We start from the raw sequence: 22,607 nt of genomic DNA, 5'->3' as shown, positions 1-22,607 counted from the left end.
GAATCTGTTTTACGGGTGTATTCGATCGTGGATTATTGTCTCATACATGCCTGTTCTGTTTTACATTCATCACAAGATCAACATGTTGAAGGTCCTGATTGTAAGTGCATGCAAACACAGGTACATTACACACATACTCATGTAACTCTAACTGTGATTTAGAGTAAACTGACACACAATCAGACAAATCACACAAAGACACAAAAAATCCTTGAAATGTTCCATTTTATTGAAGTTGGTGTTACAGTGGTTTTGATTGAATGAACATAAATGGAGGACACATCTTTTACCATCTCCCATTCACCTACAAACTACCACCATCAATTCCCTAAACGCACAGTAAAAACATGCTCTCTACCGTCACCACAATTTATGTCATATACAAATGTCTGAATACAGGTTTGAGTTGGGCATGGAGTAAGTAGCATTAAGTCAAACATGGCTTCCCTACCAATAAATAGGCGTATAAAAACACAATGGTATTTATTTTTCTTTATCAAAAAAATGAATGATCATGATCATAAAAGATAGCAAAGGCACTGAACACAAATCACCTTGGCAGTCCAGGTTTTCAAGAAGAGAAAAAAATAAACTTAAAAAAAAAAAAGATAAATCGTGGCTTCAGCCAACAATAGTAATGAACCGTAACAAAATAATACTTAAATAACATAATACTATTATTATTATTATTGTCATAACAATATCCAGTCAAGTTTTCCTATGATTAGGCCCTCTGCTAACTAATGAGTATGCACCAGTTATTTCCAGTTTGGCAGAAAGCATGGTCTATGAATCTGTCTACTCACTTTCGGGACCTGATGTTGCTCTAAAGTTACTCTGTTTGAGCGAAGACATACAGTATCTCGTGCTAAGTGTGGCTTTGTGTAGTCTTGGACATGGCACGTCAGTGTGGCGTTCATTTTAAAAACAGTGCCAAGACTCTGCTAACAAGACAAGCGTCTCTCATATCCCTTGTATGGACAATGATCATAATGATGTAAAAACAGAGGTGAGTTTTAAAGAGGCCCCGTTCAATGTCAATAGGTCAGTAGAATGAATGATAACAAGGGCAGAACAAAAATGGCTCACTGCACCCTTAACCCTGGTTTTAACCAGTTCGCCGGGACTTTTTCTCAGAGCAGCTGCTCATTCACTTTGCACATGATGTGCACACACTGACAAACCACATGGTCTAACCCACTACTCCCTCACAAGCCATGGACTAATGTGTGGAGGGGGTGGGGCCTCTGACTATAACTAGACTCGAACGAACACATACTGGGTTCTGCCATAACATAAAGCAATATAAAGATTCTATATTTTGGAGAATCAAAAACAGAAAAGTATTTTTAAAATACTAACATAGTATAATTTTATCACTGTAAATCCAGTTGACAATACGATGCAATACAAAAAAAATGCAATAGAATATGATACACAATGGGTGTCTCTTTTTGAACAATACCCAGGACCTCTGTCGCACGCTTGAGCCTTTGGATGTACGCAGTGAGTTTTCACTTCTCAGGGTTTGCATATACTGGTGGTCAAGACTCTTCAAAATGAGCTTCCTATCACGGTACTCAGTATTTCACAATTTCAGGTACTGTAGTTCTCTGTACCCCTCTATTTACAACAGAATGCATTGTGGCATGAAGCTCACTCTCCCTAAACCTCAAGAACACACTCATGGGAAGCGTGTTTATGACCTGTGTTGCGTCTGCAGTAATGGCTATTGAGGGATAGTCGTTCGTTAATGGGCTCCGACTCTTTTGCTTTGGTTTGGTCTGGTGTGCAAAGAGGGTTATCTGTCTCGAGGAGGTTTACACCAAGAGTGACAGGGTGCAGATATCAATCCAACTGGAGACATCCCTGATCCCCCCTTCTGCTGACCACCCAAACTGTGGCTCACAAACTCAAATCTCATCCACACTCCAGAATGGCAAAACATAAGGCTCCTCAAAACAAAAATCTTTCTTTTACTCAACTGAAGTACTATCTCTAACATACTGTACATTTGCACACTTCTAAATGAACTAGTAAACTTAAAGCTTTCGTTCTTCTTTGGCGTCAAAGTAAACTTTCCATTTGTCTCTCATATTGCTACTTTCTTTTGCTACTCATTACATCAACACTTACGTTTCTCTTTCTTTCCTATGCGGCCTAACAAAGGCAACAACAAACTCATTCTAGTTAGGACCTTAGTCCATACCATCTCTTTCCTTCTACTGTTTACACCAACTTACTGTGATACTCTAACCATTTCTCTCTCTACACCACTGACTTCTACATCACTCAGACTTTCTATTTCTCTTCCAAAGATTAAAGAAAAAAAAACTAAAGAAAAAAAAGAAGACTTCTTCTTTCCGAAATCTACTGCACTTAGACCGAAAAGCACATTTCACTAAATGTCTTGCCACACTGAATAAGGGATGGTGACAAACACAGAAGAGGCCACAAAGTCTAGCACTGATAAGATCTCTTGTGCCAACATGTCTGACGACTGTGGAATTTGTCATCTCATCACTCCCTTCCAGCAAATCTGTTTACTTGACTTTTTTTTTTTCCTGAAACAGGTCTGGAGTTTCAAAGTTCACTTGTGACATGTTGTGATAACAAACTGAACATCACGCAAAAATGAAATTCCTGGACCATAATCACCCCTGCTCACTCTTCTGGCTACTAATCAATCGGTATGGAAATGGCGCCTCCGAAGACAAAAGGGGGGGGGGGGATTTAAACCAGAAGGTCTCCTTCAGGGCCCTCCAGACAAAACAAAGTGGAAAAGCAAATTATGATTCCCCCCCCCAAAAGAACATTCCTAGGAACTGAGAGTGTGTCTGAGACTTCTACCTTTGTAAACCTTGGTTAAGGTGAGTGTGTCCAGAGTGTTTTACCAGCAATTGAGTCCAATCATGAGACCGCCCGGAACGGGTATCCAAGGGAAAACAAATAAGGCACGAGAGAGAGAGAGAGCGAGTTCTCTTTATATTCATGTCGCTGTCTGAGTCTTGTGTGAATGAAACCGTAAAAAAAATGGCATGAGTGAAATCTAAGTAGTGAAGACAACATGGCTTGTGTACAGACTGGGGTTGCAGATGTATCTACTGATCCTGTTTGGCACTGTCACCTTTGACATCCCTAAGAGAGGCTCCGTGCCTCGAGGTCCTGGGTCTTTTCCACATTCAGTACAACTCAAAGAGCACATCTGGTGATGGCTTAACCTGGCATCTCTCTCTCCACTTTTAGGAAATGACATACATAATTTCATATGAATCGAAAAAAGGCACTTCCTACATAGTCCCATACATATCATACATATGTTTCTTTTTTTAATATATATATATATATATATATTTATACATACATATATATATATATATATATATATATATATATATATATATAGGACATATATGTGTTGTGATATATGTGACCTTTTGTTTTACATAAGCGGTCCTCGAGATATATCGAATATGCTAGGTCATTTAATTGAATAACACAATAATCATATATGTCAATTCCATACAAAGGGATTGGAGACATTGAGCTTATTCACTCTTCCAGTACAGCCAGACCACACCAGTTTTGTATCACTACATCTAGGCTAAATATTAATAAATAATTAACAATGATAGTTCTTTTGGAGCAAGACCCTGGTTTGATTTTTTTTTCTTTTCTTTTCTTTTTTTTAACTCTTTTACAGGAAGTAAAGATCACAAAAACATGTGCTCTGGGTGAGTTTTAAGGTGCCTTTGTAAACTCAGTTTAACTCTCTTTGCTCAATGAGCAGTTTTACCCTCCTGTTCCTGAGAGCCAACCACTGTATGGTGTCTTGTGTTTGTGATTCTACCTCTTGGTTTTAAATGAACATGTAAACATTTGGCTGCAGCACTTGAGCAAGGGAGACGGACCGGGGTGGGCCAATCTCATTATAGCACATCTCACTTTCCCCTACTCTTTTTTTTTTCGTCCTTGAGACTTACAGTATGTGTGTGTGTGTGTTTGTGAGTATAGCTTCCTGCATGATTTGATCCCACAGTGGACAGCTATTCTCCCCTTCAGCATATCCCAGCACCACACTGGTCGTCATTATAAAGCACACAAAGACATTCACATACCCTCCCACAACCAGTCACATGGCACCACCGGCCAGCCCTCCTCCCTCTCTCTCCATCTGTCCCTCCCTTCTCTTTCTTTTCTACCTCTCTTTCACCTTCTTTCTTTCTTTCTCTCGTCTCCACCTCTAGGTCAGGTTGCTGCTGATGTCTAGGGCTTGCTGGTATACCTGAGTCATATCATCCAGGTCACCCAGCAGGGAGAAGCTGCTGTTGTCCCCGGGGGATCCCCGTGGCCCACGACCAAACTTGGCCCCGGGGAGAGGTGGCGCGGTCTGGAGGCCCTTGAAGTTGGCCAGTTGAAGCAGATTCTCGGCGGACGCGCAGCCTCGGATGTTGGGCCTCGGGGCAGAGGGAGGCCACTCCGCTCCGCTGAACGAGTTGTTGGCAAGGACAACGCTGTCTTCGCCCACGATGCTGGATGGGCGACTCTGGCTGCGGGACAAGCCGGCGTCGGCGGACTGCGGCTCGCCCAGTACGCTCATGGATGGCATGGCGCTGTAGGTGGAGTACTTGCCATTGCGTTTCAAGATTCCCTTTCTGCCCACAGCCCTCTTCGGTGGTGAGCTGGCCACGAGAGGCGTGATGCTGCCCCCTAGCAACTCGGAGGACTCACTGCGCTCTGGTGAGGAGTAGTACCCTGATTCCCGTTGTTGGTTATTCTTCAGGATGCCCTTCTTGGGTAGACTGGGCACCGTTTTAGTGGGTGAGCTTCCTGTCAGCGGAGGCCCCTCTTCCTCTTCTTTAGCACCAGTTATCAAGTCCCCTTTTGGAACTTCGGCAGCAGGACCTAAATGTATCTCCTCCGGACTGGGGGAGCGTTGCTCGTCTGATGGCCTGGTCTTCAGGATCCCCTTGGGTCGCTTCAGCTCCAGGTTGTCCTCCCCGCCACAGTGGGGCGCCCCTGCGTCATTCTCCTTCTTGGACTTCTTGGGTCGCTGGCGGACGAGCAGCAGTGGTTCGGGGCGGGTGGCTTTGGCGGGCCGGGGATCTGCGCGGTTCTGCCAGTCGATGAAACGAGCCAGCATGGGGGAGCCAGCGTCCCGCTGGGCCTCGCAGTCACACACGCTGTTCTTCCAGCCCCAGTTGACCCACCAGTGGTTGGCGATGTCCTCCACCGTGGCCCGCCGCTCGGGGTTCACCATCAGCATCCAGCGGATCAGACCGCGGGCGTCTGTCAGAGGAAAACAAAACCAAACCAAAAAAGTTTTACAAAGTGAGCTGCTGTCACAGCATATAACACAACATATTTCCAAAATATACTGTATGTAGAGAAGATTATCTGACAGTGTTGAGAACAATTTTACAAATATATACAGAAAGAAGTATATACTGAAACGTCCCCCAACTACCCTTTAATGGTGTATTATTAGTAATAGCATTCCTCACCTGAAGACTGAGTAGGCTCCCTGTACTCCCCATTGCTGATTTGTCGAATTAAGTTTTTGTGATCTCCTCCATCAAAAGGCATGGTCCCGTAGACCAGAGTGTACAGCAGCACACCCAGCGCCCAGCTATCCACCTGAGGAGAAGAGTGGACATTAGCCATCTTTATCCGTGCTGAAACAATAACATCATTTATAGGATCTGAGCTTAACTGACCATAGGATTTCATAATCTGAACGGTCCTCTACAAACACTATGATAGTCATTGTTTAACACGACAGAGTTAAGTTGCCCATTGTGTCCTGGTTAATAGTTGATAACAAAAGCAGAGCTGCTAACTGCAGCCCTTTAACATTTTTGGGCTGATAAACAAATCTTTTACAATAAGACTTTCCGTTCCCCATCCAGACATTATGCAACAGATTTCTCTCAGCACGTATAGGGCAGGTTACATAAGTCTTACTGAGACTCGAGCAAACGGGCCAGCACTGACGGAAGAGGCTCTGCCATCAAGAAATGCCTGGACATCTTGACAGTTACTGATTAAACGAGGTTAGAGTAGAGTAGCCTGCTCTTGGGAACACTGCCCTGGTCTGGTGGGTGTCAGGATTCAGGAATCAGATAGGACGGACCGGAGTGATTAGACTTCCTTTTGGATTGTTGCACTTTCTGCCTTCCTGTCAATTTGTTAGCGATGGAGGGAGCTCCATTGTACTCTGTTTTTATTTCCAGAGTTGGCTATAATTTGCGGCTTTTTCCCACTGGATTTTTTGACATTGTGATTTTGATCTCGTTGCTGTTTTTTTTTTACCCAGAAGTAAATTACAGCAAATTATAGAAAATTTAAAGGTTCGGCTTGGGTCTAAAATAGGAATTACACTTGTTTTAAAGTATACAACTGCTATAATTTTGACAACGCCTTGAGATTGCTTTTTAATCAGCGGCGGACTTGTATAAAGCTAGTTTCTTTTTAGGGCCTGGCCTAACCAATGGAACTTTCAGGAGGACCACAGGCTCTGCCTATAAAGTCTGTATGGCTGTGTAACTCATTTAGACGCGTTTGTAAGGACACACGTCCAAAGCACAACAACCATAAAGTCTTCAAAGGGCCTGCAGAGACACCATCTGTGGTGCGCCGGTTGAGAATCTGGGGCTGTTTTGGGTCTGATTCTGGGGGTCTGCGGAGGGATAATCCCTTCAAAGGCCTCAGTGCTGACGCTTCAGTAACTTTCTGTTTCATCACTGAGGAACCCCCAAGGGGGAAGGTCCTGGAGATTAGAACTACTCTCTCTCTCTCTCTCTCTGGTTCCTTGTGGCATGGGGGGGAACACGGCTACACTCCTGAATTCTGGGTCAGAGGGATGTCTAACCTCAGGGCCACGATAGGGCCTCCCGTTGACTATCTCTGGCGAAGCGTACAGCGGACTCCCACAGAATGTCTGCAGGAGCTTGTCCTTGTGGTACAAGTTGGAAAGGCCAAAATCAGCAATCTGTTCAGATGACACAAACACAACATGAAGCACATTAGTAAAGTTTAGTAATCAACTACATTTACTGGTCTTCCACACACATCGTGTCACACTATCTAGCAGTCTCCCACAAACCAGGCAGATTCTTCCACACAGCACTTGATCTACATTGGCTCCGCACGTTCTTGCTAAGTAGGCTAAGTAATCAAAGATATTGTCTCATGGTTGTCCTCCCAGTTTATGAATCATGAAGGGTGAGTGACCCACTGACACCATCGGTTCCTGTCATTCTGAGCCTTCAGCACCCCACCCCTGCCCTTATCCTCCTCTACTGTCAGATAGAGGCTCTCCTCCCAGACCAAACACTGTGACGGGGGAGGAGAGGTCAAGGGTCAGGTGGCATTGTCCGGCTAGACGAGCCACTGAGCAAGCGAATGATGTCAGCACTGAACTGTGGCTGAAGAAAGGGGATTGAGTCATGCTTACTTTAATGTTACAGTTTTCATCTAGTAGCACGTTTTCCAGTTTCAGATCCCTGTGCACCACGCCATTCTGAAAAAGACATAAGGAAATAATAATGATACGTTAGTGGACATGACCATACGATTTGTTTCACATACTTGATGTCAAATCACAAGACGCACACAAACCAACAAATTACTTTATAATTGGCATACAAGTTGAGAAACCGTGACATTTCATATGTATCTCTTTGTAATGTTGAGAGTGGTATATCTGTGCAACCCAACATCTGCGTTCTGAAAGGGAGCCTATAATTATGCGCCAGTGTAAAGGATGTTCTCACAACAGCTCTGGATTAAGAAAATAGTTTTCGTTGTTTGAAGCCATTAACATGTGGGGCGCAGTGATGGAAATGCAGTCATTTGACCAGGGGAATAGAGAGAGAGCTCATTAGGGCTGTGGCTACGCACCATGCGCTTTATACTGGCTGGCCGCAAGAGAGCACACATGTTCACATGCAGTTCACTGGAGCAGATGGACTGTGAACTGACACCCTTAGCTTTTGCTCCTCTTTCCTATGTCAGTCATACGTACCCCACCCTGTGACTACAGCCCCCACCCACAATGCCTCTCTCTCTCTCACTTCACACACCCACACCCTCACAGGCACACTCACTCCCACACACCCACACAGGCACACTCACCTCACACTCACACTCAAACACACACACACACACACACACACACACACACACACACACAGAGCACACCACCAGCACTGTTGCGTACGGTGACTCATCCCTCTGTACACCATGTTGTCTGGAGCTCTCCCGGCCAGGGGGATGACATCACCCGCTCCCCCAGCTGTAGGGAAGATGACAATGGGCAAGCCCACCAAGAGCCTGTCCCTGCGGGAGGGAGCTGTGGGAAGGGTTCCTGCCAGAGTACGGGCAGGGCAGGGGCCACAGCTAGTGAAGGTACGCAGTGGGTCAGGGGGTGGCAAGACAGGATGGAGCCAAGAAAAGATGAACAGTGCTAGCCAATCACAGGGTGGAGTGGGGAGGAAGGAAATCAATGGCTCTGAGAAGAAACACTCACTCTAGCTTGCTGGTTTTTTGGCTGGCCCTGTGCTAGGCTTACTACATGATGGACAGCAATGGTGAACAGCCCGATGGGCTATCGACAGCGCAGGACTGTTATTCATCACGCTGTCACATGGAGATTCCTCCCAAATCAGGAAGGGGCCAAGAATAACATACTTACAGAGCTGACGTCTTCGCTAGGCTTTATTAAATAACTGCACATTTTGCCATGAAGACAGACCCACAGGGCCTGGGGTGAACCCTTGGGTGGACCCACTGAGACAGAAATGGTTGATGGTCTGTCATAAACATGGGGAAAAAGGCTTTTGATGTCCCCCTCCCCCTACCTTTTTAATAAGCTCTGGCTTCCATAATGGATTGCTTAGTGTAAGGTCTTTTTTAAGGTCAGGATTCTTTCTCTCCCCTGTATAGTGAATGCTTGGAAAAAGTCCCATTTTTTTGGTTTGCTTGAACCCAGGCGGTTAGAGATTTGAGGCCAGGCGTACCTTGTGACAGTAGTGCACGGCAGAGACTATCTGTCGAAAGAAGTGTCGAGTCTCACGCTCGTTCAGCCTGCGTCGCTCACTGATGTAGTCGTACAGCTCGCCTTTGCTGGCGTACTCCATAACAATCACAATCTTGTCTTTGTTCTCAAACACTGCAGGGAGAAAAGACAAGAGGACAAGACACGTATAAGTACAGGTTACTACTTTAGGAGGCAAAAAAGAGGAAAAGGTTAGTTGGTGACGTGTGACTAGTAAAAAGCCCAAAACAGCAGCTCCTGGCAATGACATGTATGTAAAAATTGCTCCACAATTAATATGAAACTCATACTGTCACATTTCTATAACACTCTGTTGGTGGTCATTGGAGCCTGTTCTCTAGTATAACAACACCTTTCACAAAAACACCTTCATTCGTATTGTTTCATATCACAGCCATACAATTTAAATTCCAGGCAAATCTTCTCAGCACGCCAATATAAACTGGTTGGAGTTTAAAGAGTGCCCCACCCTGCTCGCTGGAAGAGTGGGCCACTTCAGCCTTCCAGCAGGCTAAACACATCTCCATGCTCCTCTGGCCATGACATCAGCGGCCCACCTCACGTGTTTGGCATGGGGCTCTGACAACACTGCTGGGAGGTGCTGTGTTTTGGGCCTTCTTGTCCAGGAGGGGAGTAGAGCGAGTGGGGTGGGTGGGGGGCTTAAGTGGGGGTCTGGCGAGGCGCACGTCTGTTTCCCAGGACAGTAAATCACCGGCTGTTCATCGTGTCAGAGCACACGGCAGCCATCTCTCACATTCCTGACCTCGGCGCTAAGCACCTTTTCACATGGCCTCGTGAGGTGGAGTGGGGGGATGGGGTGTGGGCTGCGGTGTAGCTGGAACCGAAGTCAGCCACAATTAGCCCAGCACAGTGTGTGCTCTCTCCCTGACTTTTTGGATATCTTCTATACCAGGTTTTGGCCATCTGCTTTCCATTAGTTATTAAATAACTAACTTTATATTTAGCTTTCTATGTGTCTTCCCCAGCACCTGAGATGTCATGTTAGTACCCTTTCTTCATGTGGTGATATGGGTCTGGATGGTTCTCCCGCCTCTGGTTGTTTACCCAGTGGAGCAGGGGCAGAACCCGTTACCATGGTAACCAAAAGCCAAGGAGTCTTGTGAGCAAAAGGGGTGGGGTGGGTGGGGGGGTGTTGTCCAGGGAGTGTGGATTGTGGAGTTTTGCCAAGGAGTGCGTCACTGTGCGTCCGCTCCTCTCTCCCACCGGGAAGGGGCCACTGGCCTCAGCCTCACTGGCTAGTGCTGGGCTCACACTACACAACCCACACTTACGATCATCATCTCTGACCTCCATTCTGAGGCGCGGATTCGGGCAGGAATGCGCACGTGCAGCGAGGCTGATTTGGTGCCACTGTGACCCCAGGCGACCGGCGGAGAGGAGAGGGTCCGATTGCCACTCTGCGCGGCCACTCATTAGCGCTGACCCTCGTGGCCCCCTCGCCTCGCTTCATGGGATAATTACCTGGCTTACATAACCGCCATTAGACACAGCCGGCTGGGCACTGATCGCCCTGCTCCCCTCCTCCTCCTCCTTTGTTCTGGGGGCTTTTCTTAGGGGCCTGGTAATTAGCACCCATTGTCCGGATGCCACTCACTGCACTGCGCCCATGTGTTGCTTTCTGAGGGGGCTTTTCAACCACACTTCAGATTACAATGCCCTCGCTCTTACTTATATTTACATTCTGTTTAATCCATGTTGTAATTACTCTGTGGTGAATCAATACAACATGACTGCTGATCCGGTAATGCATAATTACCCTAATTATTATGACAATTATGAAGAAAGTATACCAACCTTACACTAATATTGCTCATGTGGCCTAAATAGGATGTAAAGTTGGACAGGAGTTACAGTCCGGGTTGATACTTTTTAAGTCAGTGGAAAAAATGCAAGTTTTTTTCTCTTTGTCCACTTGTTTGGGGTTACAGCTTTAAGAGTTTGGGGTGTAAACTGCTCCACAAATGAATCTCAAAATGAGGTTACAGGGTTATGAATTATCCTGCTGGCGACAAGGCAAATGAGCAGAAATGCCTGCAACATGCTGATGGATGCAGAACGTGCTGGACGAAATCAATCCTCGCTCACATCTGGTTCGACTTTGTCTCACACAAGTAGTTAAATGTTGACACGGGTGTTGCCGGATACACATTTCTGTGTCTATACGTTTCCAATGTTATTCTGGGGGTGAGCCAGCCCACAACAGTAAACACTATTTAACAGAAACACCAGAAACCAGGCAGCCTCTGAGAGAGAGAGAGAGAGAGAGAGAGAGAGAGAGAGTGAGTGAAAAAAACCTGTGGCACTGGCATGGAAGGCAGACAACGAACTTGTTCCTATAGGACTAGCAGACTGACTCCAAGGCCTCATTTAGAGGGGGTTGTTCTCCTAATCATTCTCTCAGACTCACAAACCGGGCCAACCACAACACACGCTGACTTATGACACTCGGCAGTGGTGAATATGGCCGCTCTTCAGAAACACTCAGGGTTTAATAAAAACGGAGGCCGACCTCTTTTTCTTGAGAGCGACTGAGCGAGCGAAAGCGCCGTCAGCTAATTTGCAGCATGCCAGCCCTGACGTGGCACAAAAAGGAAAAAGTGTTCCACAGGGTGTAGCCCGGAGGGAGAGCAGAGCAGCTGGGGCAGTCTTCCAGCCAGAGAGCCCTGATTATAGGCTCCCATTTCAGATCTTTCCCCTGTAGGGTTGAGTTTCACTTCGATTCTCTGTGTAGCAGCAAATCGGAGGACTCCCCTGTATGGTGTCGGAACCATGTTTCAGTTTCAGATGAATTTTCAAAATGATTTGGGTTCTGTTGGATTGCTGATTAAGCACATTACAAACACGTCATACACACACAGACCCTCGCATGTATGCAGGCACAACACAAACATGCCATTTCAAATATGCTTACTACATCAAGTGAGCAATTTTTTGTTTGCTGGATGTGTATTTCTCGTTGCTAGTCTGCGTTTTGGCCGTGAGCCTTTGTTGCTGCAGGGGTGAGCTCTTGTAGAGGGCTATGGAGGAGCCCAGAAGTATGGAGTCAGACGGCTGAAAGACTAGCCCACTGTCTCAAGGCCAGGTCTGGCTAGCAGCTGCAGCACTGTAAACACCAGCAGATGTCTGGCAGCGAGATCAAGAGGATGGACGGGCAAGGGGAAGGAAGAGAAGAAGAAGAAGAAGAAGAAGAAGAAGAAGAAGAAGAAAGCAAAGACAGAAAAAGTAGAGGAGGAAGAGACCCCTAAGATGTGGGGAACGGCGAACCTCAAACACCCCCCTATGCACACCCCCGAACGCACACACAGACACTTAGGCAAGATGAGGAACACCCGGCGTAACACGTTCAGGCTGTGGAAGAGATCCCACAGTGACATCTTCTTTTGAGAGGCTTTTCAGCACGCCGCACGTCTAAAGAGACACAGAGGAGGATGGAGGAGGAGGAGGAGGAGGAGGGGGAGAAAGCAGGGAGGGAGGGAGTGATACAGAGATGGATGAATGGATGGAAGAGACTAACCTTCATAGATAGAGATGATGTGTGGATGACGGAGGCACGACATGATCTCGATCTCGCGGCGAATGTGCACCATGTCCTGCTCGTCCTTGATCTTCTCCTTCCGGATGGACTTGATGGCCACCTGAGGAGAGGGGAACAAGGACACTAGTGGTCAGTAGCTGTTCATCAAGGACACTGGTGGTCAGTAGCTGTTCATCAAGGACACTAGTGGTCAGTAGCTGTTCATCAAGGACACTGGTGGTCAGTAGCTGTTCATCAAGGACACTGGTGGTCAGTAGCTGTTCATCAAGGACACTGGTGGTCAGTAGCTGTTCATCAAGTTAAAAACAGCTGAGTCAAAGGCATCTGCTTCAAAGATGTCAAAACAATCTTTTCTCCCTACACAAAATAATAACATAACACAAAACGAACCATTTAATAACATCAAAAACAAAGCATATTTTCTTGAAACAAATGAAGCCTTTAAAGTCTACATCAAAAGATTTTTTGGAAATGAATATGCCTGCAGATTGTAAAATTACTGTAGTTATTTTTGCGTCATGGTGGATAGACACACACTAAATCTCCACTGTGTTTCAATCAAAGTTTAATGAAAAATGGTAAATCATTTCCAAACACAAACCCTCCACTTGAGCTCTGCTCTTGTGTAGTGTGTTCTGTTTAGTGTCCCTTTGTCCCTTCCACCTCTAAAAGTTGTGCCACCTCAGCTAACCTTGTTCCAACCCCAACCACACAGGACTGTACTTTGACCACTGCACGGCTGTTATCCGCTAAACACAGACATTAGGAGGTCTGTGAGCCAAAAGCCTTTCGCAAAGGAGTCATTTGCTTCCACGAGGGTGTAATTTCAAGAGACTCTTTTGGAGAAAATGAAGGTGCTAGCTTGGAAAACAACGCGGCACGTGGTGCCTTAATGGCAGGCCTCTTTGTGCTCTCCTTCGGGTGCTACGGGGTGGTGAGGATTGCTCTCCTCTTTGTCACCGGGATTTCATGGCTTCGTGGCGTGACTCCTCTCTCATAGTTAAGTCACATGGTCCATTATTCATCCCGAGTGCCACTGTGGCTCCTTGGCAATGGCAAGTGTTGCGCTAAAGTGGTTTAAAAACATAAGCCCCTCTCTCCAGAGCCCTTGCCAGCAAAAGGCAGCTTTGAGAAAAACACACAAAATGTAGTTTTCCATATCTGGAAACAGAGAGTCCTCATCACAGTCAATAATGAAAGTCACAATAAAAAATTAAAAAAATGCAATATGTGTAAGGCGTATGCTGTTTTAAGGCTCTGCCATTCATCATCTTAATAGCAGCCTGGCACCAAGGCCAACGCTGGCACTAAAACCAATAGCGCAGCTCTGGTCATTACCTGAGCACATAAAAAAAACATTCACAAAATACACTGATACATTGCTGCCTATGTGGGGAGAAAAAGAAAACACATTTCTGTGAGGCAGACCAGTTATTTTCCTGTCGAGTGCCTGAGCCCCCAAAGTTCAGAGCCCTTAAATAATTGTGACCAGCGTGACATATATCTTAATAGAACTCAAAGAGCGGCGTGTAAATGATATCGGACTGGGGCACAGTGGTTCCATGTGTTCCCCCAAATGCATCATAATTACATAACAGAGCTCTACCTTGACTCAGAACCCCCCGGTGAGAGACAGAACCAATGGAAATTGCCAATGTAATTGGCCTGTGAGGATAGCCTGCTGAGTGATTCGTTAACTCTACTCTGAGGGAAGAGGAAGTGATGGCGGTGAGGGGGGGGGGGGTTACAGAGACAACTGCTTCCTGTTCTCTCAGTACGCACTCTCCCTGTCATGTGCTGGCTGGCCTTGTTTAGATAAAGTGGAGCCTTTCTGACATGGTGAGGTGGGATGAAATACTTCTGCAGCCGGGGGTGGGTGGGGGGGAGGCCCTGTATGATTCTGGCTACAGTGAGGCCTTTTACTCACACACACACACACACACACACACACACACACACACACACACACACACACACACACACAGGCAGGCAAAGAGACCCATAGACTCAGAAATATTTCTTCCTTTGCCGCTGCTGCTGCTGTGCGCAACTTGACATATTGCCTTAATAAACTTGGCACATCAGGGGGTAAGGGTTTATTGCAAAGACGACATGCTAACAAACGCCCTATGGGCATTAGTACCTCTCCAAACCACCATGCCACAAGTTCAACCCCTCAACGCTGCAGCTAAGTGTGGATCTGCCTTCATTCTTCCTTTGGCAACTGCTCTCTCCTTTTGCCATGGTGAAGGAGACTGTGTTGTATCCAAAACAAGCAAACACCAACAACTTGCAACAGTGCCAATGAAATTATGGTGCACATCCATACTAAAACGCCAAACCACAATCACCCAAACCATGATTACCTGGAATAAAAAGAGGATATAAATACGAGCAGAAATGGGACCTTGTTTTCCACACTGAGTCCGAGGTCCTGCTAAGTTGCTCGTTACTGCTGAGCTGACCTGCGCTGTTTTCCATTACCTCATGAAGTTACAAACAGCAAAGGTATTCACCCCCTGCCAAATCGACCACGGTGCACAGGAATCCACAGTCCCCCACTCCGGTAATTGAAAACTAACTATGGAAATACTGCCTTTTGCGTTTCACTTACTATTTCTAACTAAAAAAAAACACCAGTATTATGGAATAAGATCACCAATGTGGGTACAGGTGCTTAGTGCAAGATAGCCTTTGTCTGTCCAAAGGCCTTAATGATGCCTGTGCTCATTTCATGACAAAAGCGAGAACTCCATCAATGCAAAAGTTGACAAAGACACTCATCCTGTCTGTGTCCCTTTGTTCCTCTTGTCTGTGAGGTTGGTTCACTGAGCATGACAGCATTGTGTGCTCCCCAGCTGCCTCAGTCTCACCTACAGTAGGTCTTTAAGTGTGTGTGTGGGTGTGTGTGTGTGTGTGTGTGGGGGGGGGGGGGGCATCTTCTGGACCCAAATAGCATATGGCATCTCTACCCCCTCCCCAAACAAAAAAAAAACCCTGTTGGCAGGTGTGGCAGGCTGTTGTGAAGTGAAGGTCTTCTCCTCGTTTTGCTGAAGGCTCACAAGAGCCAGGATTCTTTTTTCAGCTCATTAAAACGGACGAGGACCACTGACAGGCACAAGAGGGCTGCTCTTTCCCATGGTTTATTCATACGTCCATGAAAAATGGATGTGTGCGTACATGTGGGCATGCTCCCCCTCTCTGTGGCTGGGTCTGAATGAATATTTGTGGTAATTCAGTATATGTGTCTGTATGAGTGTGTGCTTGTGTAAGCAAGAATGCATTATTCATTTCTCCATCCCAGCCTAAGGGGGTAACAGCTTTAAATCTCTGAAGAGCACAGGCAGGTTGAATCCTCCGCACACAATGACACCAGTCAATCACGACGACGGGGCACACTCAAGCTAGAACAATAAACCTGACAGCAATAATGGCACGCACGTCAACCTGACTCATGTCTGCGTGTGACTCGAGGTGATCTATGTGCGGTGAGGTTATTTCGCCAACTCACATAGAGAACATACTAATCAGCCCATCTCCGGTGAGTGTCAAGCTAGTTCCCGCTTCTTCTGCTCTCCCAGACCCCCCTCACAGGATATTAACTTTCTGTGCAGCTTTCATTTCCTGCTGAAGATGCCCTTTCGTGTGCCACTATCCCCTTTTTAGCCTTGCTGTCACCATAACCTTTTCAAACCTGGAGTCTTCACACATGCCTCTCCCCAAAGCATCCCTGTGCCCACCAGCATAGAGCACTCGTGCACACGGGTCAGCTAGCGCGTATGCTGCATAGTCAGCCAACACTTACACAAGCTAAAGGCACAACTAAATGCACAGCAGGAGAAAGCTTTCTCAGACATAAATAGCAGCCTGTGGAAACGGCCCTCTCTGGTCCTAGATGGATGCATTCTAAACTTTTCGTGTTCGTGTACGTGCACGCACACAACCAGCAAACAGACAAACACACACACACAAACACATAGCCACCCACACACACACACACACAAACACAAACACACACACACACACACACAAACACACACCCACACACACACACTAATCCTCTCCACAGCCTCCCTAAGCACCACCACCAGCCAGCCACCTTCCGTCTGCACATCTCATCTACTGTCTGAAAGGAAGCTGGCCGGTCCGGGAAAGCAATACAGGTAGGGACATTACATAACAGTCTCACTCGTCTGCCATCGCTTCCATGGCCATGTCTCTGCTGATCCCATTGGGTCAGAGGTCATGAACACCGTGTACCACCGAGGGCCAGGCACATTGCACCAACCGCAGGGCAAGAGGGGGGGGGGGGGGGGGGGGGGGGGGTCTGTGGCTCAGGGCTGTTTGGCTGTCAGAGCCTTTGGTGTAAGGGGAGATGGAAGGCCATTACATGCACCCTGCTCACTCGATGGATCAGCACATGCAACATTTATCATCTGTTTAAGCCTCACTGCTCCGGCCCTGGACATCTTTTACAGAGCCACAGCTTTCACTGCCTCCACTCAAGTTCTTCAGCCTAAGCAAGTTGTGCTACAGCCTAAGCAAGTTGTGCTACTACTGGCTACCTCTGCCGCTGTGGTAGGACACTTCAAGGCAAGCTCTGTCTCCAAGATAGCGGTGGAATGCAGCGGGATTAGCGTGTCATTTCTGCTGAACTAACAAACCCTGGAAGGAGAGGCCATGGAAAGTTTTGAAACAGTTATCAGAGGGCCACATGAGCCAACAACAATACCACCGTCGCCCTCAGCGGCCCATAACAAACGGCAGAAAAAAAAATGGCTAGCCAGAGGTCCGCTCTCGACAACACAAAGCTCTTCCAAAACGCTAGGGCTTGCGCTACACCTCGTGCCATTCTCAAAAGCCAAAAAGACCACAAACGAAAAAGTTCCATTACTGCACACCTCCCCTGCTAAATCAACGCTGGGTATTTTTAGATGGCTTATCCAATGGTCACACTCCCCACCAGCCAGCTGTTAAAAAGATGGATACGAGCGTGACTCTGGCCCCGCGCCCAGAAACACAAAACAGTCTGACGTCGTACACATAAGCAAAAGGAGAGGGGGCCACTTAGCGCGCACCACCAGCAGTGGTATCTGTTCTCTGGAAACACACTCATTTAAACTGACATTAACTCTGTACCCAAACAAAGCGGGGCCCTCAGGGGCCTCCCAGTGGATGTTCACTAGTGATAGGATCATAACACGGTCCATAAAACATTTATGTTTGGCATCGAATCATCTCGCTTATCGTACATGGTCCCATAACCACAACAGCGGCAGAGAGTGAGACTTGTACCATTAATATTGTATGTGTACTAGAGTGCGAGTTTATTTATAGTGAAGGGGGCGCTCAAAACATAAAGAAACAGAAATGTTGTGTATGTACTTCACTTTGTATATGTGTTCGTCTGCTTGTGGTAAAGGAGTATAAATAAATCAGGGACAGAACATGGGGGGTATGACAATCAAATGTTACTAATGCTGATCTAACCCTACAGGGGTATGTTTCCTCATGTCATACAGTGACATGTATGATAAAGATGGAATAACCTAGTGCTCAAGCCTTCCAGGGCTTTGCCGTATCAATAATGAAATACAGTATGTGTTTGTTTACCTCTTTGCAACAAGACCAGGTGGACACATTCTATAGTATGCCAAAAATGTGGAGAGCACCAGTTAATCAGGTCCTGAGAGGTCAGGGGAGCATTCGCTCAACCAAACATTTTCAAAAACACCACAGAGGACGTCAGCAGTCAACGGAGCTTTCCCCTTGGCATGTGTCACACATGGAAAGTTCTCCTCATACTGCCAGACTGGGTGCAGGGGTCGATTTCTGATGCACGTGGGAACACTTTCGCTGCAGCTAAAGGTAGAGTGGTCGGCTGTCTGGACCAATTACACAGCTGCAGACGAAGGTCAAAAAAATAACAAAGTAGGACCCAGGCACGTTTTCTCTGAAACACATATTGAATGACCCAACAGGTGCTGTGTGAAGTGTGACTTTACCATAGTGCAGATATCTCTCAATCCATTCATTGACAGATCCACGACTGGCCATTGAGAGCATATCCTAAACTCATATTTCTAGTGCATGACACACTCAGACTGGTATAGCGCTGAAGCCTACATAGTGTGCTGCTTTATAAGGTTACACACAGCTGTAAATCATCACCATCTCAAAAGGTGACAGACATGTGGAATTGGCATTTGCAAATTCATGGCTCTATTTGTAGTTCACCTTGGAGACTCATTGACCTTTTTCAGTCGTGCATGTCATGGGGGGGTCATAAAGAGGTATCAATAGCGCCATGGATTTTGGCTTGGAGTATCTGCCCTTCGGCTTTACTAACGCACGAAGCCCCGGGGGATAGAGTGCGCGTGTTGTCGGCATTACAGTGGCCCTGGGGAGCACCGAACATAGGAGGGAATCCCAAAAACAGGAGCAAGTTTTTCAGTACAGCACTCATGATCACTCAGTCAGACATCTGATACGGTGCAATATTGATTACTGGAAATGAAATGCCCTTAAAGAGAGACATTGAGCTACTTAAATAAATAACAACCCTATGAGTCTGAACAATAGGCTTACCTCTCGACCGGAGTGTCTTTCAATGGCTTTTTTAACTTTGCCATATGTCCCTCTTCCCAGAGTCTCCAGCAACTCGTAACGATGTTTCAGGTTGTGTTTGTGGTGGTGTTTCTTAACGCCCAAACTTCTCCTGCCGTCACCCGTTGTTGGTGATTCTGGCACAGGGTGGCCGGCAGGTGATGTCGCAGGCGACTCGCCCCCTCCGGTTTTCCCCGTTGAGGACCGAACGGGTTCAGCCTCAGTACGAGAGACGCTTTGAGGTGATGCACAACCTGACTCCATTTTCAGGAAAGCTAATACTAATTCTTCCCCAACGTTATGTTTCTAATAGGCAAATATTGATAATATAATACTAAGAGCCCTAGTAATAGTCTTAATAAATAAATAAATAACGAAGTAAATGATTAATTATAATTAACATCTAAGATCTAAGACTGTCTATGGATCACTCGCATTTGTTATATCTATTAGACAAGGAGTCTAATCTACATAGTCGGTTATCACATTTAAAAAAAAAAATGACTTGACTAATTAATTAATTAAATAGGCTATACCATTATAAAATGAACGGATCTTTTATGAGTTGGCTATAAACTGACGGGTCATATATAATGTACATGTCATATTATAAGTGTCTAATCGTAAGTAGCTAGCAATGATAAAAATCAAACATGCGACTTGATGTTGCCAGTGGCACCATCTAGCCTACGTTCGATGTTAAACAAATCCCTCAGGTAAGTAGCCTATGCCACTTAACAGCACCTCTCACTATTGTCATTCGAAACGATACACCAGTTCTCAATACATACGATATTGAGCTATCTTTCTCTTTCGTTTTGCGTAAACTGGCATGATCTACCAGTTTTTCTTCGTTAATAAGGGCGTTGCATAGCCTATAATAATGTACCGTGAAATACAGCCAATTTCTCAAAGTCACAGCTAAAAACCTCAACCGTCATTGCCTCCCGAGAAAGCAGCGACGAAGCCGGCGTTCTGGATGTAGATGACCCTCATTTTGTCCAAAGCCCAGGTGTAACGTCAGTCATCTGGACTCTGTCTCTGCTGCGAGTGATCCATGCCCAAATCGATGTCAGACGCGTGTTGTGATCGGATTGAAAGCGCTCAGACGTTCTGGGTATTGCCATGTTCATCCTACTCCCCTTCTCGCGTGCCCTGTTCGTCTCTCTTTTCTCTAGCCTTCTGTAATCTGGAAAGGAGAGTATGAAGAATGCGAGATGGTCGAGTCGGAGGCGGAGTTAAATCCTTCTCTCTCTCTCTCTCTCTCTCTCCCTTTGTACTCCCTGTCTTGCTCGCTGATTTTTGGACTGCGGCTCGAGATAACAGGACAGAGGTAACAAAGGCAAGTCGAAACAGTCCGTGTGAAAGAAAAGAAACTCACAAAGCCACTCGTGTAGTCCCACGACTTCATTCGACATCCATTGTGTATGTCACAACATCCAGTAGGCTAGCTTGTTTTAGTGGAGCCAAGGCACACTGCACTTTAACACGCCTCTTACACTGGAAACTCTTGTGCAAAGAGCTGTGTGAATCCTCTTGTTTTTTTTAAACTAATCAATTTTTAGTTGTCCTCCAGTCACCTCATCATATCCGGTAGCCTAAACGATTTAATGAACGTATATTATTAGTGTGTATTGTTAATAGTGTTTTATACAGTCTTAGATACAACGCAACATCATTACAGATAATACACGCCAAGAGCAAAATGATGCATTGCACATGAACTCAAACCAACAGCAGGCAAAGTAGAATATTTTGTTTCCCTGACTACTGGATTTAATAACTCTGTACACTAGGCTCAGAAAAAAAACTTCCCATGGTGATTCTCAAGTGCTTCCAGACATTATGAAAAACATGACCTGGAGACGTTAGTCTCTGAGTCAGTTTTTGTTTTCCTTTGTTTGCTCCTGTTTTGTTTTGGTAGAGTAATTGATCCTATGATTGGAAAGAGGAAGCTTATGTCAAAACAGAATCCGATTAGTGCAAACCAGCCCTGTTTGATCTTAGCTGTAGGAATGCAGTGCATTTTATGTTTTTGTATTCAATAGGTCAGAGAATCATGCACACTGAAATAGTAACAGACTAAGATTTGCATCTGAGACAATGCTTGGCCTTATTTGCACCCTGGCAAGAAAACAAAAATCTAATGTTATCTAGTGCCTCCTAGTGGCATGTACAGGGCCCTGAGTAGTTCATTGCCAAACTCCCTGCAGGAGACAGCCTAGATCATCCAAGGACTTTAGCAATGTATTTTTTTTCCAGTTGAAGTAAACGTTTCATTCAAGTGTTGCATGCACTGCATGCAATCTGATGATTCGAGATTTTGTCTGGCAGAGATGCCTTGTTGTTGTAGAGACAGGTAGTGGAGAATACTGATGTTCTAGAATGTGGTAAACAATCATACATTTCATTTCAAAGTGGCCTACAGGAATCGTGGTCTTCACGACAGCACTCTAAACCCTACATAACTGCTCAACAGAAATAACCATTAGATTTTTCCACATATCACTTGTGCCTTATTTTGAGGGCTTTAAGTGATACTGAATGTAATATGTGTAACCGCAGCAGACTGATAAACACACTGTATACAGATGGCTGCAAGATATATCCATAAATAGTGCATCTAGTATAACATGAGCTTAACATGTTCAAGCCCTGATGATAATAGTGTGGTTACAGTGGGTGATGTGGGTGATGTATTCTGTGTCTGCCTACGGTCTATGAAAATTCTATTAATGTTTTATGAGCTTGCATCTTTTGATCTAACCCATCGACTCTGTGACCTAATGACTATGCAGCGCTAAATTTGGCACTCACTGCAGCTCTCTGTATATACCATGCACTGCCAAGATGATTACCATCCTTTCAACCAGATCCCTGTGTTAGTGAATGTATGGCTTCCATACATATTCTTGTCTGGGTGGACCTCAGGCTGTCCAGTAGCAATAGAGGCCCAAAGGTTGTAACAGGGGGACTTTGGGAAGCACCTGGAAAGAAAAGCGATGGATTACACGGATGGCAGTGATGTCACTTTGCCTGGACTCATCTGTCCCCAGAAAAATATCCCTACTAGATCGGATGTTAGGCCTGTTTTGGTCAGCATCACTTTGCCGGGTGCCAAGCAGCTGTAGTTGTATTGATGGGAACCATAGCGCAATATAAATCAATGATATTCCTTTATCTTGATATAGTTTGTCAAAATCTTCTGCAAAAAAAGAGGATGAATAAATGTTTTGAACATTTTAAAGATCCTGTCAGTTTTCATTTCACCCTGGTACACTGAGCTGGCAATGAGCTACCCACCCAAATGTATTTCCATAAACCCAATGCAGAGCAAAATCTAGCCTCCTGTGCAAGACAGTACATCTTTCATTTGTTCTTCAAATA

The 22,607-nt window shown here is 45.8% G+C and overlaps 1 protein-coding gene across 1 annotated transcript; it reads right to left on the bottom strand.

Annotated features, from left to right (window-relative positions):
• Window positions 1-208: 208 nt before the first annotated feature.
• nuak1b (NUAK family, SNF1-like kinase, 1b) lies at window positions 209-20,690 on the bottom strand. The gene is made up of 7 exons (XM_012837358.2): window positions 19,203-20,690; window positions 12,594-12,714; window positions 9,021-9,172; window positions 7,457-7,522; window positions 6,872-6,991; window positions 5,505-5,637; window positions 209-5,289 (listed from the first exon to the last, which is right to left on the bottom strand). Exons 1-7 carry the CDS (start codon window positions 19,482-19,484, stop codon window positions 4,244-4,246), a joined length of 1,920 nt encoding a protein of 639 aa, XP_012692812.2. The 5' UTR covers window positions 19,485-20,690; the 3' UTR covers window positions 209-4,243.
• Between the last annotated feature and the right edge of the window lie 1,917 nt (window positions 20,691-22,607).

The sequence above is a fragment of the Clupea harengus genome, chromosome 3 (assembly GCF_900700415.2).
Source record: "Clupea harengus chromosome 3, Ch_v2.0.2, whole genome shotgun sequence".
NCBI classification, from domain to species: Eukaryota; Metazoa; Chordata; class Actinopteri; order Clupeiformes; family Clupeidae; genus Clupea; species Clupea harengus.
The sequence above is the reverse complement of the archived record's forward strand: the minus strand, read 5'-3'. Positions and strand labels throughout refer to the sequence as shown.